Genomic DNA, 21,953 nt, shown 5'->3' on the forward strand with positions numbered 1-21,953 from the left:
CATTTGGGTTTCCCCCCACCCCCAGGATAAATGTAATCAAAGAGAATATGCATCTGTAGTAAAACGATGAATATGTTTGAAGGCTTTGTGCTTTATGAGAGAACCATGTAAATCTTAAATGCAGTTGAAAATGTTTCAGTCCCAAGTTGAGGCCCCTCTTCTGATAATTTTTGCCAAACGGACCGGAAGACAAAAACTCGACCGCTGTGTTTTAATAAAACTTTGAGTCAGAATGGTCACCCAGAATTGACTCCTATACTTATCTTAAATTGATAAAATGTAAAAAGCCCAATCTTTAATAATTTGAGACAATTTTTTAGTGGACGAAGAAAACCCGTGTTAAGAAATAGTTTTATTTTTTTTTTCTTTGCACAAACCCTGAAGAGCCATGGCTAATGACGCCAACTATAATTTCTAAAGATACATGTAAATGGAGGTCAAAATAAATAAATAAATATATAAGAAATGAAGTAAAAGAATTGAAAGACGCATGTAGTTCACATTGTTTATTCAGATTTACACATAGATACCCTAATACAACTTCCAGGACAGTAAACAAAATGTAAACAAAATGACGTTATGATGAATTATACAGTCTAGAAAAAAAAAAAAAAAAAAAACTCAGGTGGGCGAAAAAAACAAAACAAAACAAAACAAAAACAAATGTTCAGATTCATTCAGAGCAGAAGCAGCCAGCCCTTTGAGTCCAACTTTTATTGCATAATCACATAATAAACTCACCAAAGACATTTTTAAAGAAAGCACTAATAATACTGAACATGGGCATTACAGAACTAAGCTTGTTCTATTCCAGTTTCTATTTAATAGACTTTATACAGGGAGTGTTATATATTAGGAGGAGGAATCCTTCAGGATAACCTGGATGTCTAGATTGTGTTCTCCATCACTAGACCAAGTTAAGAATTGTCTTCGTCACAAGGTTTGAATATAAAACCATACAAATCATAAGATATTGAGACAAGATATACATTTTTACCTATTGTTTTTGTTGTACTTTAATTGAAAATTGTATAATATTGCTTATTTTTACACTGTAAAACTCAGTTGTATCACTTGGCAAGTTTTATAAGGCCTTCTTAATAGGTAGTTTGTAGCACCTTATCTACACGTTGGGTGCAACTCCTGCTATACCGTCAACCTAACCAGTAATAGGACTCATAGTTTGGATATCGCTTACGTACAGTACCTTGCAAAAGTTTTCATACCTGCATTTTTTTCATATTGCCAACACAAATGTCAAGGTATTTTATTAGATTCTGTATGATAGAAAACATGAAATAGAGCAAAATTGAATTCAAATGATCATAATCCAAGGTAAGAAATTTTTTTTTGTTTACCTATTATTTTTGTTTTAATTGTGTTTATTATTTTCTTTAATACTGATATCAGGATGTTAGAATTATGCCTGCTGATATCCTCAGTGCCTAAAACTTAGGTCATCTGTTAGCTGTACATTCATTTCCATAATTGGCTCCGTTTAACTCCTTATTTCTTCTTGTTTGTTTTGTCGTTTTTGTTTTGCCTCCTGTATTTTCTTATGTTATTCACCCTAAGTTGTAACATTAATTATGGGGTTAGTTGTCTCGGGTTTCCTACTTAATTTGTATTCATACATGACTGCACACACAGCGGAAAGACTTAGCACAATGCTTCCCTGGTCTGGTGACAGAGAACAGTTCCCTATGAGAAGTACCATAATTATAATTTGCTCTTGGAATGGTTTGTAAATATATCTAACATGGCTAACACTTCTGTACATTTCATCTTTTGTAATGATTTGATCTACACAAATCATCCTAAAAAAAAATCCCGCTGTTTCCAGGTCACTCCAGGCTATTAAAATGAGTTTCAGGGGACACACATCCAGTTTGATTTATCATTTCAAGCATTACTTAAACTCCTCGGATTATATAAAAATAAAGCAGCAAATGCATTGCTGCTGTGATGCAATCAAGTCGAATACAACAATAGAGTATCTTTTATCAGTGTGAGATTTCAGCCCATAAAATAGGGCCTTATCAAACACATTAGTGTCGCACATTAGCCCTTCTATGTACAAGTAATTAAAAACCTGCAGAATAAAGTCCCAAAGGAGCAAAGGCAAAGGATTTCTCAAACAGTATTAAACCAGAGGGGAAAAAAAAAAAAGATTTCTATCAAGTCTCTTTAAAATGCACAACTGATCTAAGTGCAATCTTAAGAGGTATTGGTTTGAAAAGAAGGTAGGCGCTGCAGCACATGACTGTGCACGGCTTTTATCAAGACTGTACCATTCATGCTGTAAGCGTATGGATCTAACTTAGCATAATTTCATAGGATTTTCAGTGGAGGAATTAAATTAGACGCAGAGCTAAGTCTGCTTTACAGAGAGCCCAGCTAAAAACCGATAACGCAGAAATGTGATTTCCCCCCGCCCCTTTTTACATTAGATGAAAAAATGTAAATATCTTAACTAAAAATCTACCAAACAAGGATTAATTTGGATTTTGGTAAAGGCAAGGAACCTACTTGGGAATTCAGGCTTTAAGCTGATCCAGACCATTTAAGGCCATCACTTTCACATGGAAGAAATGATAAAAAAATTAAATGTATTAGAAAGCAGATGAGCTGGCATCCATTGAAAAAAAAAAAAGAAAAAAAAGTCCTTCGATAAGAAATGTAAAAGTAAACAAAGTTTGAAATGTTAAGTGGGGAGAGATCTTTGCATAAGAATGCTCTCCGTTCACAAAAGAATAGACAAACATGTTCATTGCTGATCATATCAACAATTTTTTTTCATTGATGTCCATTTATGAAGATTCCCATTTAGTTCCTATATTTAGCCTGATATAGGATGCATCCCCTGTAATTAAGCCAGGTAAGGAAAGCAGCACATTACCATCAGAGATTTGTGTGTCATATTGCAACAAGTAAAGATTTCAGCGTCCAGTTCAACGAGAACAAAAAAAAAAAAAAAAAAAACCTCAGAGGATGTGACATCTCCCTTTTAACAGGGTTTTCCAGAAAGGCCACAGTAACCAATCAAGACTTTACCCTTGCCAAGGACAGGAGGACCGGCTATGTTTCTACCGAGATCTGAGCGACCAGTTCCCCATTATTCCATTGCTCTTATCTGCAGAAACACTAAAATCCGGTTAAATGGAGCCATTTCCTCATTTGCCTTTAGAGGTCACTTTTCATGCTTGAAGAACTCCAGTAATTCAAACGGCGCTGGGGGTTTCATTGTAATAATAGCTGGTTCAGAGAAGCTACAGAGGCTCGGCCTGCACTCACAGATCAGTGCTGAAATTGTCTCTGCCCTGCACAGCCAACTGAGTGAGAACGAATCAATAGCTCAGACAAAGCGAGGAGGCCGTGTGATCAATAAAGGAAATAATTAGGTCACATATTTTTGCTTTATAAACCCTGTAGAACAAGTAGGACAGAGCTAGTTGCGCCCGCTGATAAGATTTTCAATCCCGATGCTCAGGGAACACCGAGCGAGCGTAGCGTCTGATCTTAGTTGCTCCTGGGCCTCGCTATCTATGTCTTGCGTAGCAGACGTCTACTTTGACCCCGACCGGCAGTGGCTGGATGCCTCAGGACGAGAAGCAAAGACTGCAGCATTCCATACAGATCTCTAAACAGTCTGCAGACTCGCAGCAGGCGTCAATGATGCCACAGTCCATGTCACAGGGCAGGTCACAGTCGCCGCACTCCTCCGATGCGCAGCAGCAGCAGAAACACGAGTCGTCGCCCGCGCAGGAGCCACAGGTGGCACAGTCCAGCACAATGTTGCAGAGGGTCAGGAACTCACAGAAGAGGCAGGCCAGGATACAGTGAACACAGCAGTCTGCATAGAAAGGGACAAGATGGATGCCTTTATTGGTCTTTCTGTGTCTTACATTATGAAATCATTTCATGCTTTAGGCCTATGTGCAAAAATCCTGCTAACATAAGAAAAGTGAAAAAAAAAAAATCTCTAACCTAAATACATTTTTATATTAAAACTGATATTTGAATCCTTCCTTAGGGCCTGGTTTCTTTAATGGCTTCCCATAATGTTGCATGTAGTTCTGCAGAACCTACAGAACGAACAGATCACTTTCCCAAAGTTAGATGTTACTTTCCTGAACTTTCCATATACTTTTTAGAGATACTTCCATTTTCCATGCAAAGCGAAAGATACTTGCTGCCTTCCCAAACTTACCAAGTATTTTCCCAGAATTTAAATATTACTTTCTTAAAATTGTTATCAAACATACTGGTTAAATTGGCCAGCCAGACCTTAAGGGATTTTACCTGCATTTCAATTCCAAGAAGTTTACAAGAATGCTTAGATATCAGAATGGACAAATTCACCAAAGTTTAATACTGTGGATGTTACTACAGAGGAGAGAAGGACTGAAATAAATGATGTTAATGTAGCATGAGATCTCAGTACTCCTAAAATTAGCTCTAATGTTTGATTTTGCTGCCTGATTGATTTCTTCTCACTCTCCTCAAACTCTCATTAGCAGCGATCTGCTTCTTAATCTGTTTCTCACCATCCTGTGCGTCTGTGGGAATCTGGGAGCTGTTACTCTTTGAACTGCTCTTGCTCCTCTTACTGCCCTGGGATGTGATGGAGGGGTTCGAGTGCAGTTTCTTGGTGTGTTTGGGTCCTGCAGAAGATGACGATGAGGTGGAGGAGCCTCCTCTCGGCAGCGAGCCCAGCTTGGGATGCCTGTGAGAGCCACCATTCCTGACGGGGTTGGACTGAAGGCCGGGCAGGTGTGCTGTGTGCGTGTGATGTGGACAGTGCGTCGTGTGTTCATGGCTCTTGACTCCGTTGCGTAGCAGGCCGCCGGGCTGCGACCGGCAAGGCTGGGTGTGATGGATGGGCGTGGATCTTGCTGCTGGTTGAGCTGTGGATCAACAAAAACACAGACATTTAGACCAAGAGAGATAATTAAACACTAGTTTGTGTTAGCGGCGTAGTCTTACAACTTTATTTACTCAAAATTCTATAAGTATAAACATATGTAAAAAAAATAAAAGATCCCCACATTGTGTAATTTTGCAGCTTTCTGCAAGGCAGGGACAACTTTAGAATCCCAGATTAATTTAGCACCACCAAGGTGGCAAACATCTCTCAGCAAAAACTAAATCAGCTGTGCTCATGGAAATGATACCTATAGGTTAGTCTTCTGCAGATACCTGCAGATACCGACGTTAATGTCAGTATATTGTGTATAATTACCAAATATACCGACAAAAAAGTACCTGATATGAATCTAAGCATGTCAATCTTTGCTCAATGCACTGTTCATTCTACCTCCCTGCACCACAGAGTGCTGCTTTTTAAAGGAGCCACGCAGAAAAGAGAGAAAATAAAGAACATTTGATAATCACTTGGAGACAGTTAACTCACGCAGGCATGCTTTGATTGGCTGCTGGTTGTGGTCATACAACAATCTAGTGTTATTTAAGATTCTTTCATTCAGCGTTTTCTAACTTTGCTCCAGATGTCTGGCACGCTGTAGGGCCTGTGTGTGTGTGTGTGTGTGTGTGTGCGTGCGTGTGTGTGCGTGTGTGTGTGCGTGTGTGTGTGTGTGTGTGCAGTTGGAAAGCTAGAAGAAGCAACCATTCTTCTCTCTCCAAAGTGTGTCAAAAGTCAGTACCTGGTGCTCTCTAATGCTATGTCTATTTTTGCTCTTTTCTTCTCAGTTATATATTCTTCCTCCTATGTGTGTTCATCTTCCCACCTTTTCTCTTCCTCCTCAGTCTTTTGCACAGTCGTCAAGCATTCCCAGCTCGCCAAGACACAAATTGCTAAACAATGAGAGATGCTGTGAGCATTTTTATTATATTCTTCTTTGTTGTGAAGTATTTCCAGTGGAATTTTGAGCTGTTGAGAAACTCATATTTCATGTTTCTGAGCTTGTGATGTTTGAAATGGTATCTGTATGCGCGTGGAGTATAAGGCAGGCAGGCAAGCAGACAGACAGACAGACAGACAGACAGACAGACAGACAGACAGACAGACAGACAGACAGACGCCGAGTCCGGATTGTCTCCAAACAGAGATTGAGGTTAAACCCACTCACATACAAATATATGCATGCAAGAACACGTGTGAACACACACTGCACATGAACACGCTGAAAGGAAGGGAGGAAAAAAAAAACACAAGGTCCCTTTGTTTGCAAGAGAGAAAATGAAGAAGAAAGATGGCTCCAGAAAAAGGGAGAAAAACTTGAAGGCTGTTGCTGCTTGTGCATTTTTGGGATCAGGATGATTCATGGGTGTGACTCACAAACACAATGATTCAGCAATGCGAGCCAGTTAAAAATAACAGCAAATAAAAAGCCAAGTGACTGTGGCATTAACATGATGAGGTCGGGCAACTGCAATGTGTTTCTGATAGCTGAGCGTTTGGCATGAACACGGTGATAAGAGTCAATGAGGGTCTTGCGACTTTCAGGACAACAGCTTTACGCACATGTCTGCAGATATTTTGAGCTACGAAGCGAGTGTGAGTGAGTCACTGTGTTTTAAAGGCAACACTGCCATCTTCACACTCTCCATCTCCAGCTGCTTTTCCTGTTTCTCCGATACCCTGTACTTACACACTTCCCTCCCCGGATCAGAGAATAGCTCTTTCTCTCCTTAGCTGAAATGAGTCATGACTGTCTCTGTCTGTCTTTATCTAATTGTCTCTTCCACAGTTTGTCTGCGTTGGCAGGAGAGCCTAACTGCAGACATGAGCTCTAAACCATGACAATTAGACAGAAAAAAAAGTGTTTTCTGCCAGCTATCAATTCTGAACAGATTTTGAATGCCAAGTATAATACTATGTTGTTTTCTCACAATTGTTTCTTAATACGGAAAAATATGTAGACGCAAGATCTTGACAGAATTTGCCTCACAGAAACAAGTTTCCCAACATTTGTGCAACATTTCAAACCCATTTCAAATGTTTCTAAAGTGCCTGTAATTTGTCCCAGATTTCTTACTACTGGATTTTATTGAGCTTCTGTTACAGAGTTTAACTGTTTCACCCAGCACTGATAAGCTCTGGAACAGAGTTAATAGGGCTGAGCTTTAACTTAGTATTGCTTTGAAAAAACAATTTCTCACACCTTTTGCTGTTATCCAGTGACTTAAGAACTTAAGGACAGTGTACATTAGACTTATTTTGTTTTGCCTTACTAATAAGAACAGTATTCAGTTTGAGTCAAAATCCAAAGGAGAGGATACACCTGTAAGTAGCAGATCTGCAGAGACTTTTCAGTCCAAGAAACATGAAAACTGTACAGCTTTGCTGTTAATATTTTTGTCACAACCTTTTTAGAAATGGGACAGATTGTAAATCTCTGACAGATGAAGAGTAGGCCTGTCATATTAATCAATAAATCAATTAATTGCATGATAAATTAAAACAAACTCAACTATTTCCATTGGCATAATTTATTGTTTATCTTTTTTTTTTTCTCTTCCTACCAAAAACTGGAACACAAAAGTCTTCAGTTTGGTGCTTTTGTCTCAGCCCTTTTTTTTGAAGGAAAATTTTGTTTACAAAGACTTCAAAATTTATTTTATTTGTTGTTTTGTTTATTTATTTTTCGATATATTTAAAATGTCTTCCAGTTCCTGTGTTAAATGTTCATTAAAATTTAAAGTTTACTAATCTTTTAGAATGTGCTCTTTCACTATTATTTTGTCATTACCATTATATAATTTAAAAGTGGTCTCAAAACAACAATATTATCAATTATTGGAATAACATCTCTCTAAAAAATTATCGTCCAGCAAAATTTGTCATCGTGATAAACCTAATGAAGGGTGAACAACAGGCTTATACTCTCTTTAGCAATCTGTTACCTAGCAACAGATGGAATTTATTAAATTATAGTGAATGCACCATATTAAGCACTAACATCGACACTCTTGATACAACTATTATATTTTAGTCATTCTGTCTTGAATAAATGTAATTTAACTCTACTGACAACATAGTCACTTTTGTCGTCTTAGCAACTAAGTCTGATATGTAATAATGTAAATATAATAACAGAAATAATAATATATAAAACATAATTAGGTATGCTCCTCCACAAAAAAAAAAGACAGCTGGCTTTTCTACTGTTGACATGTCTGGTAAAAACACAGCTGTGTACTGAACATCTGTCTCGTTTCATCTGACAGACATAGTTCAGCATTTTTGCGCTTGACACAATAATGTGGTATGTGACATAGAAAACAATCTGAAACAAATCAGGTTTTTCTTTTGTGGTTTTCACTTGGGGAAAAAAAAACATCAAAATTAGTCACAGAATAAATATGTGGCTTCATTCACTTTTTGTTTTATTTGACTCATTTGTTTTAGCTGAGCTTGATAAATGAAGGGGAACTCTGTGCAAATCCCGAAAGAAAAGGCCTTAAATTTGAATGAAAACATATGAAGGAGCAACTTAATGCCCAGGAGCTCTAATGACTAATCAACCAACCACTTCTTCCAAGCATGGCCCTGTAGACATTACTGCCTAAAAAGGTAGACTTTCCAGCATGAGTCTGTGTCTTGTTGCTTGGCAGACAACGTGAAAGGAGTTTAAACATGACAAATGGCAAATTCAGAAGAAGAAAGCCAGAGAAAAAGGAGGTGAACTAGTCAGCTTTGCAGAAACGGAAAACGGTGGACAAAAAGTCTCTGTGCTTGATTATAATCAAAAGCAACGTCACAGTCCTGCTAGACATCCTCAAAACAGCAGCTAGCAGAGCGCTCCGCTTTGATGACGAAGATAATAACAAACAGCTCCTCTCAGCGTGTGCCCTGATTTCCGGAAGAATCAAGATACCATAATTTAAGTTCTCACGCTCTGAAAATATGCTGTAAAAAAAAAAAAAACTAAAAAAAAACTCAAACTAAAAATATTTCACCATAAATGCTACTGTAATCCTGTCAGTAATTAATTACATGTGTCTCACTGTTTCCAGTCACGGTTGTGAGCAGTTAAGACATCTGTGAACACGAGTATCCTGCTGCGTCGGTGACGTCAAAGACAACACCGTGCTCATGACATCACCTGGCCAAAACGTTTTACTGTGTGTTCAACCCATATGTTAGTAAACCTCTCTGCACATTGTTCTCAGGCAGCTTGCCACGCACTCGGAGCCAGACACACGCCATCATCACTAGTTCTGCGCATCCACGGTTTGCATACACCCCCACCAACCCACACACAGGCTTTTGCAGATGTCAGCAGGCCGTGATCTCACAGCAAAGCCTGAGTCACAGTTTTTTATTGTTTTTTTTTTTTTTTATAACATTCACACACTCATTGCAAAGCCAAAATATTGTACAAACATTATTGATTTATTGCTTGAAAATGACACAGTCCACATTTAACATGCTCTCGTAGAACACACAAGTCACAGTGCACAGACAAAACAAAGCAAAAATAACAGGGATGTCGAGGAGATAGATGTGCACTTTTGCTGTCTGTGGAAGTGCACAGCTGGTGGCGACAAACTTGAAAGTGGAACTGGAATTGCTGTGAAGACACGTAGGTGGGCTAAATACAAGTCACGCTTGCATAACTTACCTTCCACTTCAAAATGATCAAGTTTCTTCCGAAAAGAGTTTAAAAGGATCAAGTCCCACCCACCAGATGAGAGAGGAAGTTTGGAAGAGCTCCTGGTTGGTGGCGTGTCTCCGAGCCTCGCTCCCGCTCCACTGATGATACTTTTTGTTTGCTAACCTCCCTCTTGTGTTGTTACGTCTGGGGATCATTGGCCAAGCCGAGGTTTTCCAGTTTTTGGTTGTAGGGTGAGTGATCCGGCGAGGCAGGGTGAGGGGAGCGGCCCGAATCCGACGGTCAACTGCTGGCTGGTTCGTGAATGCTCCCACACTTTTGTTTATTTTGCCACGATTCCCCAGTACCTCTATGTCCAGCCTCGGATTGAATAAAACCTTTTGTTTCATGTAAATTGGTCTGGACTCCTTATGTTGTGTGTCCTGTGCGGACCGTAACACGCGCATTATATGATAGTTGGATAACCTTTCCAGAAGAACACATGGAGCGGGTGGATTTCACTTATTTCACATTGGGAAACAAAATGACGCAGAGAAAAAGCATGAAAATGGGGGAAAAAAAAAAAGAAAAAAAAAAGAAAAAAATCTGGCTTTAAAGCGTTTAGCCAAGAATCTGAAGTGGAGACAAAGCGCTGATGGGACAGGTAGAGGCAGGAGAACCAGGGTAGACATTCACTCATCCACTTAATTCATAGAACGCTGTGTTCACCTACTTATCCATTTATCCACTTCCTGTCTGAAATGCTGGTTATTCAGTTAGCACAAACTAGCTATTATGATGTCACCTATAGTTGGCCTCGGTTTCAAAGAAAAGATCCCAGGCTCCAGCTCTCTAACACATACTCAGATGACAGCTTATGCAACCCCTTCCTCGCCCCTAAATTCCTCCTTTCAATCACCACTCACTCACTTAAATTATCTCTCTTCTTCTCTGTGCAAAGACGAGAAGGGAGGACGAATTCAGGCCACGGAGGAGGATTTACATTTTTTCACCGTGCTGTAGGGTTAGCGGCTAAGCATGAGAACAACTTTGTTCGATCTTTGAGGGTGTTATTATTGTGCAGTCTTGTCTTCTGAAGGGATAAATGACATAGCAGGACCAGGTTAAGAGTAAGGTTGAGAAGTCTTATTTGAAAATGAAGGCACGAAGAATAAATGCGGTGGAGTAAAGACACAACATGACGTGCGTAGCCTTTGGCTCAGGTTCAGAAATCCGACTGTGACTGCACATCAAAGCGAGGAAGACAGTTGCTGTCTCTCCACGACTGAGACAAAACCACAAGACTTGTAATTTGAGAAAGAAAAGCCAGTGATGGTGGTTGATGATATAAAGCGTTTAAAGAAAGCTTGGATTTTTGATGCCTCTCGTTAGTGAATGGAGAAAGGGAGATGAGGCTTCGTGGAGATCTGATGAAGAAGACTGAACGTATGTAAAATAAAATAATTAAATATGTTTCATTAAAAGTGGAAAATTTGGTTTGGCCAGGATAGACAGAAACTACTCTACAGAATAAAAAAGGAGAAACAAAACCTGGGATTCTTTAACAAATGCAAATAAGAAGTTATTCCAGAGCCTGCCGACATTTGGAGCAAGGTAAGAACACAGAGAGAAATGGCCAAGTACTTTTTTCTCCTTTTAGATCAAACAATGGGCAAACAGCAGGAATGTTCCCAAAGTCAATTTGCCTTGAATCAAACTTGCTCAGCAAACAGCCCCACCCTTAAAGAATATTAACCTTAAACTTTTCAACTTTTTCTGATTTTGCAAACCACTGGATCAGACTGGATGAAGAGTAAACCATTTCATTGCAGCGCTGGCTGTTGTTGTTGTTATTCTGCTGGAGGATACCTTTCAAGACACTATAATATCAACTGTATTTGCCTGTAGTGAAGAGAAGTATGTAACAAAATAAACAGGAAGCAGAGTGTTGGTTGCTTAATGAATGAGTGTGAGTCTGCTATTGTTTTTAAGAGTGCCTCCATCTTCCTGCATGCACTCCATAGCTGCAAAAAGAGTTGCAAAATATCCTGAGGCAGGAATTTTTCAGTGGCCTCTAATCCAGTTTGCTCATGAATGAATCCTGAAAAGGGCCCTGTGTAAATAAAGTTCTCAACAGAATGGGATTAATGGGAGGCAGAAGCCGGGGAAATATGCTCACTTAATTAGTCATCAGGACTTTGCTTTTTTCCCCCCCTTATTTCGTTATCTATAATCTGACTGACCAATACGTCCAGTAACCTTAAATGATTAGTAAAGTCTGGGAAATGCTGACACCCTAACTATCCATTTCCAAAAGAGAAAAGGCAGGAAGAAAGATCATTCAGAGGAAACTGGAAAAGTCAACAGTTCTGCACATAAACCTCAAAGCTCAGACCTGGGTGGAGATTTGGTCGTGTACAAAACATTAACTGTGTGTGTGTGAATACCTGACCTATTTCTTTGGGGTGTGCGACTGTATCAGTTAAAGGTCAGGATAATATGACTCATCTGAAGAGCCATCAGTAATGGAAACTGAACTGATCAGTCTCTCTCTCTCTCTGACCGTGTCTCAATGGGTGTGTGTGTGTGTGTGTGTGTGTGTGTGCGTGCGTGTGTGTGTGCGTGTGTGTGTGTGTGCGTGTGTGTGTGTGTGTGTGCTGATGAAGTTGCTCAGTTACTCACATGTAATGCTGTCGTTGGGTGTTGTGTTGCAACTACCTCCATCACCTTCGCCATCTAATAATCTTTTAGGGGTGCCATTCACCCTCAATATGAGGGGCTCAGTGTAGGTGTAGACCTCATCTGCAAAAACAAACACACAAACGGGTATATACAGTTAAGCATTTAAAATAAAAGAGGTTAATGCAGAAAATATCTATTTTAGATAGAGTGGGTTTGCATCCCTTTTTAGATTCCAAATTTTATTTCGTATTAAACATCCACAGGAAAGCTATTTCCATCATTTCCCATCTACCAGCACTTAATTAATTAGAAGAGAGTAGTTTTGCTGACTTCGACAAAGCCAGATTTTGTCTGTGTTGGAGAGTGCTCTGTCCTAAGCCTCCATCTGGAAGCAGTTAAATCCAACCCCTTGTGGCTGTTTAGGGGTCTATGTGAAAGCTTGTGAAATCTGTGTTGATCCATGTGTGTGTGTGTGTGTGTGCGTGTGTGTGTGTGTGTGTGTGTGTGTGTGTGTGTGTGTGTGTGTGTGTGCGTGTGCGTGAGTGTGTGTGTGTCTGTTTGAGTTGGGGAATAAATATATGTTCAAAATGTACACATAAGAGAACATCCACGTGATACACATTGCAGTAAATATTACAGGTTGTATGTGTTCAGAGACACCATACAGTCCACTAATGAAGACGGTTTTTTCAAACACACAGAGACAACACAGGGGCCTTCAAAGCGAGGCAGGCGCAGGCCTCTGAGAGGTGCAGACTCATTCCTGGGTAAATGGAAGCCAGCTGGGCTTGATAAATACACACAAACCGAGCCACGTCCTGTGCGTGGACTCAACACTTCCCGGCTATGTTTATTTACTCTATCCGCTCTCTCACTTCTCTATCTGTCCTCTCCTACATGTCCCCTGGCTTTTCCCCGTACTCTCAATTTCACATTCCTCTGCACATTTGAATTAATTCAATAGGCTGATAGACACTATTTTGGCAGAGCACATCATCTCTGAAGAGGCTGAGATGCACACATTTTCAAGAGGCCCTGTGAAGAACCTGAAGACTTGTGGCTATTTCACTTTTAGCCAACAGTCATTTATATTCTGGCTGTTGCCTGTCTCCAGCTGTCTATAGGCATCGTAGGAATATTGCAAGTCCATCACAGAGACGAACAGAACAAACAACCATGCACACAGTCGGACATAAGGGTAATGGAGTGAGAATCGATAAATTACCATGCATGTGTTTGGACGGTGGGGAAGAGAAAACGTATGCTGAAGGAGAACATGCAAACTCTAATGAGTTAAGGCCCCTGACTAAGATTCAAACCCAGAATTTTACTGCTGCAAGGCAACCGTGCTAACGACAACTTAAAATAGTAAAGTAATGTTGACTTTAGTCCATTTAAAACAGCCCAGTACATAAAACTGTTACAAAACCTGAAGTAAATTTCTACGTTGTGCATTTTGCCCAGTATCACTGTTGAAACTAAATATTAATGACGCCAGAGACTACCAGTGTTGCAACACAATCTGAGATCCATGTAACACAGACTGTGTTGTGAAACAGACCTGAGACGCAGTCTATTGTCAGTGTCTTGTGCAAACATGACACAGAGCAAAGGCGAGAACAAATCGTTACTTGAATGCCAATTCTTCCTATTTACACAAACAAGACAGCTGTGCTGGAATCCATGAACTTTAGCTGAGGGAAGTTTATTTTATTTTATTTTATTTTTTGCAAATTTGCAAAAGATAAGAGACCAAAAGCTAAACAAAATAAACAGACTTGCAAGGAACAACTGGCAGGTTATAGAAAGCATGTTTTTGTAATTATGTTTATACTTAAACATACTGTTAACTAACTAAAATAAGTATCGGCAAAAGAAAAATTATAACCGTATGGCTAAATATTGGTTACAAAAAATTCTAACAAAAAATGAAAAAGCTTTGACTATAATGAATATGTTCAATGCTGCATATAGTGTAAAAAACAACAAAATGCCAGATTAAAAATAAAAAAAATACTACCACATGTTGTTTTTAATTGAAATGTGGTTTTCTTAATTGCATCAGAAATTATTTTACAATACAAGAAAATTGTTTTTATAAACAATGACAACTACTTTGTTTGTTCTGAGCACTGTAATGTAATTTTTCCCACAAATTTAGCAGAAACAATAATGCGGTGAGAACAGTGCTTTTGTCTGTGAGACATTTAACAGAATTATGAGCAAATATTACTCATTTAGTAATGTTTTATTAGACTTTAAAGAGAATGCTAAGAATTGTTTTATTTTTCTAATATATGTGAACTTGATGTATTTGCTGTAACTTGCCATCATCAGCGTGTGAATGTGTCTGTGAATGGAAATGACTTATTTCATTGTAAAGCATCTTTCAGAATCCTTTGAGGATTGAAAAGTGCTATTAAAGACTGATGTAATTTCATTTCACACAAACATTTTGTCATTATGTTGCAGATCTTGTCTCTGACATGTGGACAGTGTTTTGTGATAACTAATGGATGCAAAAGAATAATTCTGATTTTTGAGCTATTAAAAACTTTTTATGTAGATTTGAAATGGAAAAAAAAATACAAGTGCTTGTTAGTTGATTTTCTTTCTTTCTTTCTTTTCAGTGCAACAGGAGGATGACAAAAAAAATTCCTAAAGTTTTTATAGCAAAGAACAACTATAAAAATGTTGGTAACACTTTATTTGAAGGGGGGTGAATAAGACTGTCATGACACTGTCATAAACATGTCATAAAACCTGTCATGAACATGAATAAGCCTTCATGAATATTTATGACTGTTGTCATAAAGCGTCATTCGGTAAATTATGACACTTTTAATACAAAGTTGACATGATTCAAAATATCTTTGTTATGACAACTTGACATTAACCAAGAAATCATTACTGATATAAATTTGTTATAAAAGAATTACTGATTGCACTTTAAAAATGAGGTATCTTTATGTTATTAAAGGTAAAGTTTAAACAGTAATGATTTCTTGGTTAATGTCAAGTTGTCATAACAAAGACATTTTGAATAATGTCAACTTTGTATTAAAACTGTCATAATTTACCGAAAGACGGTTTATGACAACAGTCATAAATATTCATGAAGACTTATTGATGTTCATGACAGGTGTTTATGACAGTGTCATGACAGTCTTATTCAACCCCCTTCAAATAAAGTGTTACCAAAATGTTCATATACAATCGTGAAAAAATTATGCCATGTATTTCTGTGCACAGCTTCTTTTTTTTTTTTTTTTTTTTTTTTTTTGTAAACATTTAAACCACAATTGTTGAGCCTGAGCACTTTACCACCAAAGCTGTGGTGCCGTTCAAGTTCCCCTTCAACCAGTTGCGTGCTGGCACCAACAACAAACCCACCAACCCACTCAACCTCTGGGCCGTTTCTGAGATCTGAAAACGATGAGACTAATCAAAATCAGACGGGAGCAATAGAGAACGGGTTGTGTGTTTATGTTTTAGGATGAACATGTGTGCTTGTTTGTGACCATGCACTGACGTCTCTTTGATGTGTAGCTGCAATACGGTGTATGTACGCGTGTCAGGAGCCTTAGAGGGGTGACTCAAAGGAACTGCAATCCTCCAAGTAAACAATTAACCATTAAAACAAAGGCATATGTATCCCACAGGGTATTGATTAGTTCAAACACACAGCATACACATTGACACTATTTAGATGAGAAGGCAAACGGTTTGACATATCCTGCAACAGCTGCAGGGGAGAAAATCCTGCTGCTTCTCAGATAAAATGGGCTTGTTTTTCAGAAAACCATTCAGACGTTTTTCTGTTTGTTTCCTTTCCCATTCCCCTTAAAACTCTTTCTACAGCTTTGAAAATTACTTTATAAAGCTTTTTTTTTTTTCCCATTCACATTTTGTTTAATAACACCCACACATGTCAATGTGTTTTGTAGGGGTTTAATGTCATAGCTCAGTAGAACCACCTTTGGCTGTGAATACATCTGCAAACGTTTTAGAGAACCTTTTAAATGAAGTCTAAAACAGTTTTGCCAATTCTTCACAAAATCTTTTTATTGTAGCATTTTGACTCAAAGTGGAAAATGCAAAATCATATCTTGAAAGCTAATATTGAAAAGAAATAAACTTGTGTTTTTAAATCTCTCTATAAATAAAAATGTTATAAGTGTGACATATATTTGTATTTAATCACCTCTAAATAAATGGTTTGAGGACCATCTGCATTTATAACTCCAAATGTTTGTGGTATTTCTGTGCTGGTGTACAGACTGACATTTTTGCCCGTTCGTCCTTTAATAGTTAAAGAATCTGTTAACATCAATTTTTTAAGTTTTGTCACAGATTAGACTGAGATCTAATATGAATTTAGGTCTGGTTTTATTACTTGGCCCTTCTAACACATGGATAAACTTTAAAACCTGCGATTCTTGTTTAAGGGTTGCTTTCCTCCTGGAAAGTGAATTTCTCCCATATCATTTAATGCTTTTCATTAAGGCCAAAAGTTCAATTTTAGTCTAATTACTACTGACTTACAGCTAATTTATTCTGAATCTGCAGCTTGCAGAGCCGAATGAACAGTGGTTCATAAAATGTTCAAAGCCTCATACATTGTTAAATAGACTAACTGATTCAATCTTTCCTGCTCACTAATGTTCTCTGACAAACTTCTGAGACTATCACAGACCAGTTGCAGTGAAACTGAAGTTAAACTAGACCCTATTTACTGATTAGGTGGCATTTTAAAAGAGCTGAAGCTGAATGCATTGTACATTTTTTTCATTTTTATTTGTAAAAAAAAAACATTTGAAAACCAAAATTGTACTGCTTTACGACGGTCTATCATGTAAAATCTCAATAAAATGCATTGAAATGTGGGGTTCTAATGTAACAAAACGTGCAAATATTCACGACACCTGAATAATCCTGGAGTGCAGGTAGAGAGAGGTGTCAACAGGAACCATATATATGGACTTTCTCAACACTTATAAAGAAGGAATTAGGCATACACAAATACACCACAGGTGGTAATTAAGTAAAAAAATTATTTTGTGGTGTGGGACTTTTCAGCTGGATTTGTTTAAACACTTTAGACCTAAACACAAAATCTTACATTGCCTGTATCAAGAGAGTGCCTCTGGGTTTTATTTGGGCCAAGTTGCACTTTATTGTATTTTTTATGCACAAGCTAACTCATTAAAAAAAATAAAAAATCTGAATATATGCACATCCACTGCTGCTAATTAGAGTTCTAATTTAGATATTTTAAGTATTTGAATAATTTATTTGAATTGAAGGTTTAGCCGCAGATCAACACGAATTATAAGATAAGATGCCACACTAACTCTGTGGCCGGCAGTAAACACTGAAACCAACTCAAACTATGTGCAACTACTAAGATCTTTATCAAGAAAAAAAATTATGAAACAAAAGGAACACCCAGCTAGAGAAGCGGTGTGGGCTCTTTCACTACCCGTCAGCAAATAATCATGCATACATAGACAAAGAAATGAAAAGAAAAAAGGGTGCAATTCTTAGGCTGCACTCTTGCCAAGAGCAAACAGAAGCATGTGCACACACACACACACACACACACACACACACACACACACACACACACACACACACACACACACACACACACACACACACACACACACACACACACACACAGAGTGCTGCATTGGAATATGTCCAGAATCAGAGATTACAGTGAGAGAAAGAAGACGTGTAAGCTCATTAAAGACAAAAAACTGTCTGCAGATGAACAGGCTTTTGGGTAATTTAACTGTGTGTCTTTGTCTCCTCTGGGCCATGAGAAAACACAGCCACTTACATGACAGCTATACACCACACAAGCACAGTAAAGAATAAGGAGCTATTTTAAGCTGTAATATTAATGTAGTGTTATAAGAAAGTGTTGGCAAAGACATTAGCAGCCAAAATAAATAAATGCAAATAAATAAATCAGATTAAACCAAAAGGAATCAATAGATTTAACTTCAAAATGGTTTCCACTTGTCATAATTTATCTTCATGTTAAAGTCTGTGCCAGATCTTACTCTCAGCAAGAACCTGGATGGTCCCTGCAGGGTCTCTGAGAGGTCTATCATTCTCCATCCTGCATAATGAGAAGTGCAAAGAGATCCCTACTGCAGCCCAGATTAGGGAAGCTGTGCACTTGTCGTTATGCAGGAAAGATTGAGAATTTCCTGAATCTCTGTGGTAAAATCATGGTGGCAGTATGTCTGAAGGAGGAACCTGGTAGCAGCAGGGGAGGCACATCCAACAGCATGCAGGCATTGCATGCATTGGTGTAATTTGCTCATCAGAGAATTTGAAGGAGGACTGGTCTCGTTCCAATCTAGCCACAACCACACTAGACTGGCACCACATCAAGTAAGTCATTGTGACGCCTCTGGCACTGAGACTGCAATTCCTATGGCATCCTAGAGTTGCTCTTGCTGCAACAAAAACTCACCATGCTTTACATATTTGCTTAAAGCATGGTGAGGGTAAAATTACTGTGTAGGATGAAATGATGAAAATACTGGTTATTCTTACTTCTCTGTGCCACAAAGCTTAAACAGGTGATTGAGGGACAGAAAATTATAAAATATTAAAAATACCTTGAGGAAAATTCTGCAGACTGTGTGGAAACCTTTAAATACAGTCATGATATCTGTAATAACAGCCATGTAGAATATCCAGAAAAGCACAACGGAGAAACCTGTGAATCGACAACTGAAAGGTCAATAGACTTACGCTTCTTTTAACTCTGAAAACAGGTCTCCAAAACTGCTGTAAAGTCGGATTGTTCTTGGAACGTCTGAAAACAATAGAACGCTCTTTAATTAGTGTGAATGGAGCCTTGCAGTCTGAGTAGTCTGTGCTTTATTTTCTTACCCTGATCAGGCAGATTTTATGTTTCGTGAATTCAGCTTGTGAAAGGTTAAACAGGGTTGCTTGCAGACTCATCCACTTTCCTGCTGTGTGCCTAAACACCTTCAAAGATCCTAAAACCTCTCATTTCCTGGTGAGATTTGTAATTCTTGAAGTAATGTCTCAATCTACCACTGGCCCTTCTACATGCTGGATATACCATCAGTAACTCCAAAGGAAGTTGAACCTCAGGCATGTAAATGAGATGCCTAATCTTGTGGCTTCTTTTCATGTGAAGAGGCAGCAGCCTAATTCTGAGCTCTCCTTCAGTTCCTATCTCACAGCCAAGCCGCCCTATTCAAACAAAGCTACTTTCAGCGATCCTCCTATACCCATATTTTTGGTCATCATCTAAGTCGTGTAACTTAAAGTGAATATTATAAGATCAACATAGTTGTTATTTTTACTTCAGATTTGTGTGAAGCTCTCAAGTTCAATCTTTCAAGAAAGAGGTTTACACATCCAGCTTTCCAAATGCAGAATTAAAATCTAACTATAAGCAAGAGGAACATTCCTACCACTACTGCAGACAATGTACTGTTGTTCAGATTTATATAAGTAAAAATAATATTTATTATTACTACTTCAAAAACCTCTAAAAGATAAAAGCTGAAATCATCTTGAAAGCCTGAAAATATATGGCAGGCCACACATGCATAGCTTTAATAATGTCAAATAATTTGATCATGTTTCTGACTAAGGGGCAGCCAATTTAATCAAGAAGATGTAGAGTCCTTTCTTGGCTGCACCACTTGGCAGATGTAAATGGGAGTGAGAAATAAAAAAATATATACTCTACATTTTTTATAAAATTTTCTTTAACCGCGTGGAATGTTAGCGTAAATGAAAAATACCAGACAGGAGATCTACAACAGGCATAAACATGAAATCTGATGTTCCAAGATAAGACATTTCTCTTATGTCTGAAAATGTTGTCTGTGCCAATCACAAAGGATAACCATCCCAGACCCCTAGATCTGTGAAAAAACATATTTGACTTTTAGCTGAGAACACAAACAGTTTTCACTTTGCTTATCGTTTTAGTCACCCAAATCTACACTACGAAAGTATCCTGACAAGCCCGGAAAGCACATGCAGACGGCTGCTGACTACAACTGTTATGTCTGTGTTGTATTTCATAACAGAGGTGTTGGATTAAAAGTGTGAAAAGTGAAAAAACAGATAATTTTCTTAGTTTATAGAGACACACTCGGAAGTGGAAGAAAACGAGACTGGACAGGCCACCAAAGCAGCTATTGCAAAAGCAAGACAAGGTTCTGAGCTCTTTTTTTTTTTGTAAGGTGGTAGAGGAAAATATAGTATGCTCATTTTTGTTGTTTAAATATGCAGTAAAAATTCCTCAAACTCTTCCTGGTTTATTTTGATCTCTGCAGGAAACCAAATTAGACACAAGGCTCAACAAACCTCAGGCATAAAAAAAGGGATGAGTGAGGAAACAGCCACATCCACACACTGAAGCAAAGAGCAGAAACATACAAGATACTGCAAATATATGCATAAATGGTTCAGTCATGTTAAGAATAAAGAGGACATATGCTTTAAAAATAATAATTTTAGCATGGTTGTCAATTTGCCCTTTGCACTAAAGAGTTTATTGAAACTAAACTGCTTTTTATGGTTACATTACAACGTAACTATAATAGAAACACTTAAATAAATACCTTCTCAACATAGGCATATTGGTTACATCAGTGGCAGGATAAATTACAAGGGTGGAGAAAGGCTGCTCCGAACCACCCACAATGCAGCTGTGTTATTTGAACATACAGTACAAGTAGTCATACTCTTACTTCATATAAACATACAAAAACCCCTTTAAATTGCTCAGGGTATGTGTTGCAGGAGAAAATCTGAAGCATGTCACAATAACATTTATATGTTATATGCATAAACATAAAGATTTTAGAGGTGATGATTTTTTTTTAACTTCAATTTTAGGGAATAAAAGCTCAAAAAAGTCAATAATACTTCCTCTCCTCCCCTCCACCTCCTTTAAATTTCTTGCATTTTTATTTATTTATTTATTTATTTATTTATTTATTTATTTATTTATTTATTACCAAAAACACTTAAAACACTTTTTAAATGCATGCTAAAGGAAATTATAATGAAGACTTTGTGAGAAATTGATACATCTGAATGAAATTCTGAAAGTTATCAGGGGCAGAGTATGTTAGATTGTGCATATAAGACTTTTTGTGGAAGAAGTATTTTATTGAAGTACATATAACTTGGATTCTTAGCTTTCCAATAATCTATAATATGCACATTAACCTAAAAAAGGTTTCACAAAAAAAAACCGTAACGTTGTTAAGTCCCTCCCACAAATGCAAGAAACACCATGGAAAATCAACCACATGCCACTGACATTGCTTTGCTTCAGTTAAACATCCCACAATCCTTTGCTATATCATTATCACTGCTCAAATAAATACCACAAGGCCAACCTCCTCCCCCAGTAAGATCACATACACAAAGAGCATCCAGATGTAAATAAACTATTGATTAATAATATCAGCTCTGTTTTACTTATGAGACAGATACTGATATATTTAAAAAAAAAAAGAGTAATGTCAACCGATACCATTGTTAATGTCAATATATTGTGCATTCCTACTCACAATTAAATAAAATCAGGTATTCTCAACGCCACCTATTTCTGCTCTGTTGTTGAATGAGTGCAGAGTTGATCATATTTGATTGCTACGTCCCAAAGTTATGACTTATGGATGTTTCAGAGTT

At 37.9% G+C, this 21,953-nt stretch overlaps 1 protein-coding gene across 2 annotated transcripts in view; it reads right to left on the reverse strand.

Annotated features, from left to right (window-relative positions):
• Positions 1–491: 491 nt before the first annotated feature.
• The window catches only part of mdfi (MyoD family inhibitor), a 28,203-nt gene continuing 6,741 nt past the window's right edge, over positions 492–21,953 (reverse strand). For both annotated transcript variants that reach the window (XM_015013656.2, XM_015013647.2), the window contains exons 3-5: positions 12,240–12,359; positions 4,548–4,907; positions 492–3,853 (exon numbers count right to left, since the gene is read on the reverse strand). In XM_015013656.2, the coding sequence (XP_014869142.1) occupies positions 3,600–3,853; positions 4,548–4,907; positions 12,240–12,359 (734 nt within the window). In that variant the 3' untranslated portion in view covers positions 492–3,599. The remainder of the gene's footprint in view (positions 3,854–4,547; positions 4,908–12,239; positions 12,360–21,953) is intronic.

This window comes from Poecilia mexicana, unplaced genomic scaffold (assembly GCF_051168715.1).
Source record: "Poecilia mexicana isolate PSO_F unplaced genomic scaffold, ASM5116871v1 scaffold_5, whole genome shotgun sequence".
NCBI classification, from domain to species: Eukaryota; Metazoa; Chordata; class Actinopteri; order Cyprinodontiformes; family Poeciliidae; genus Poecilia; species Poecilia mexicana.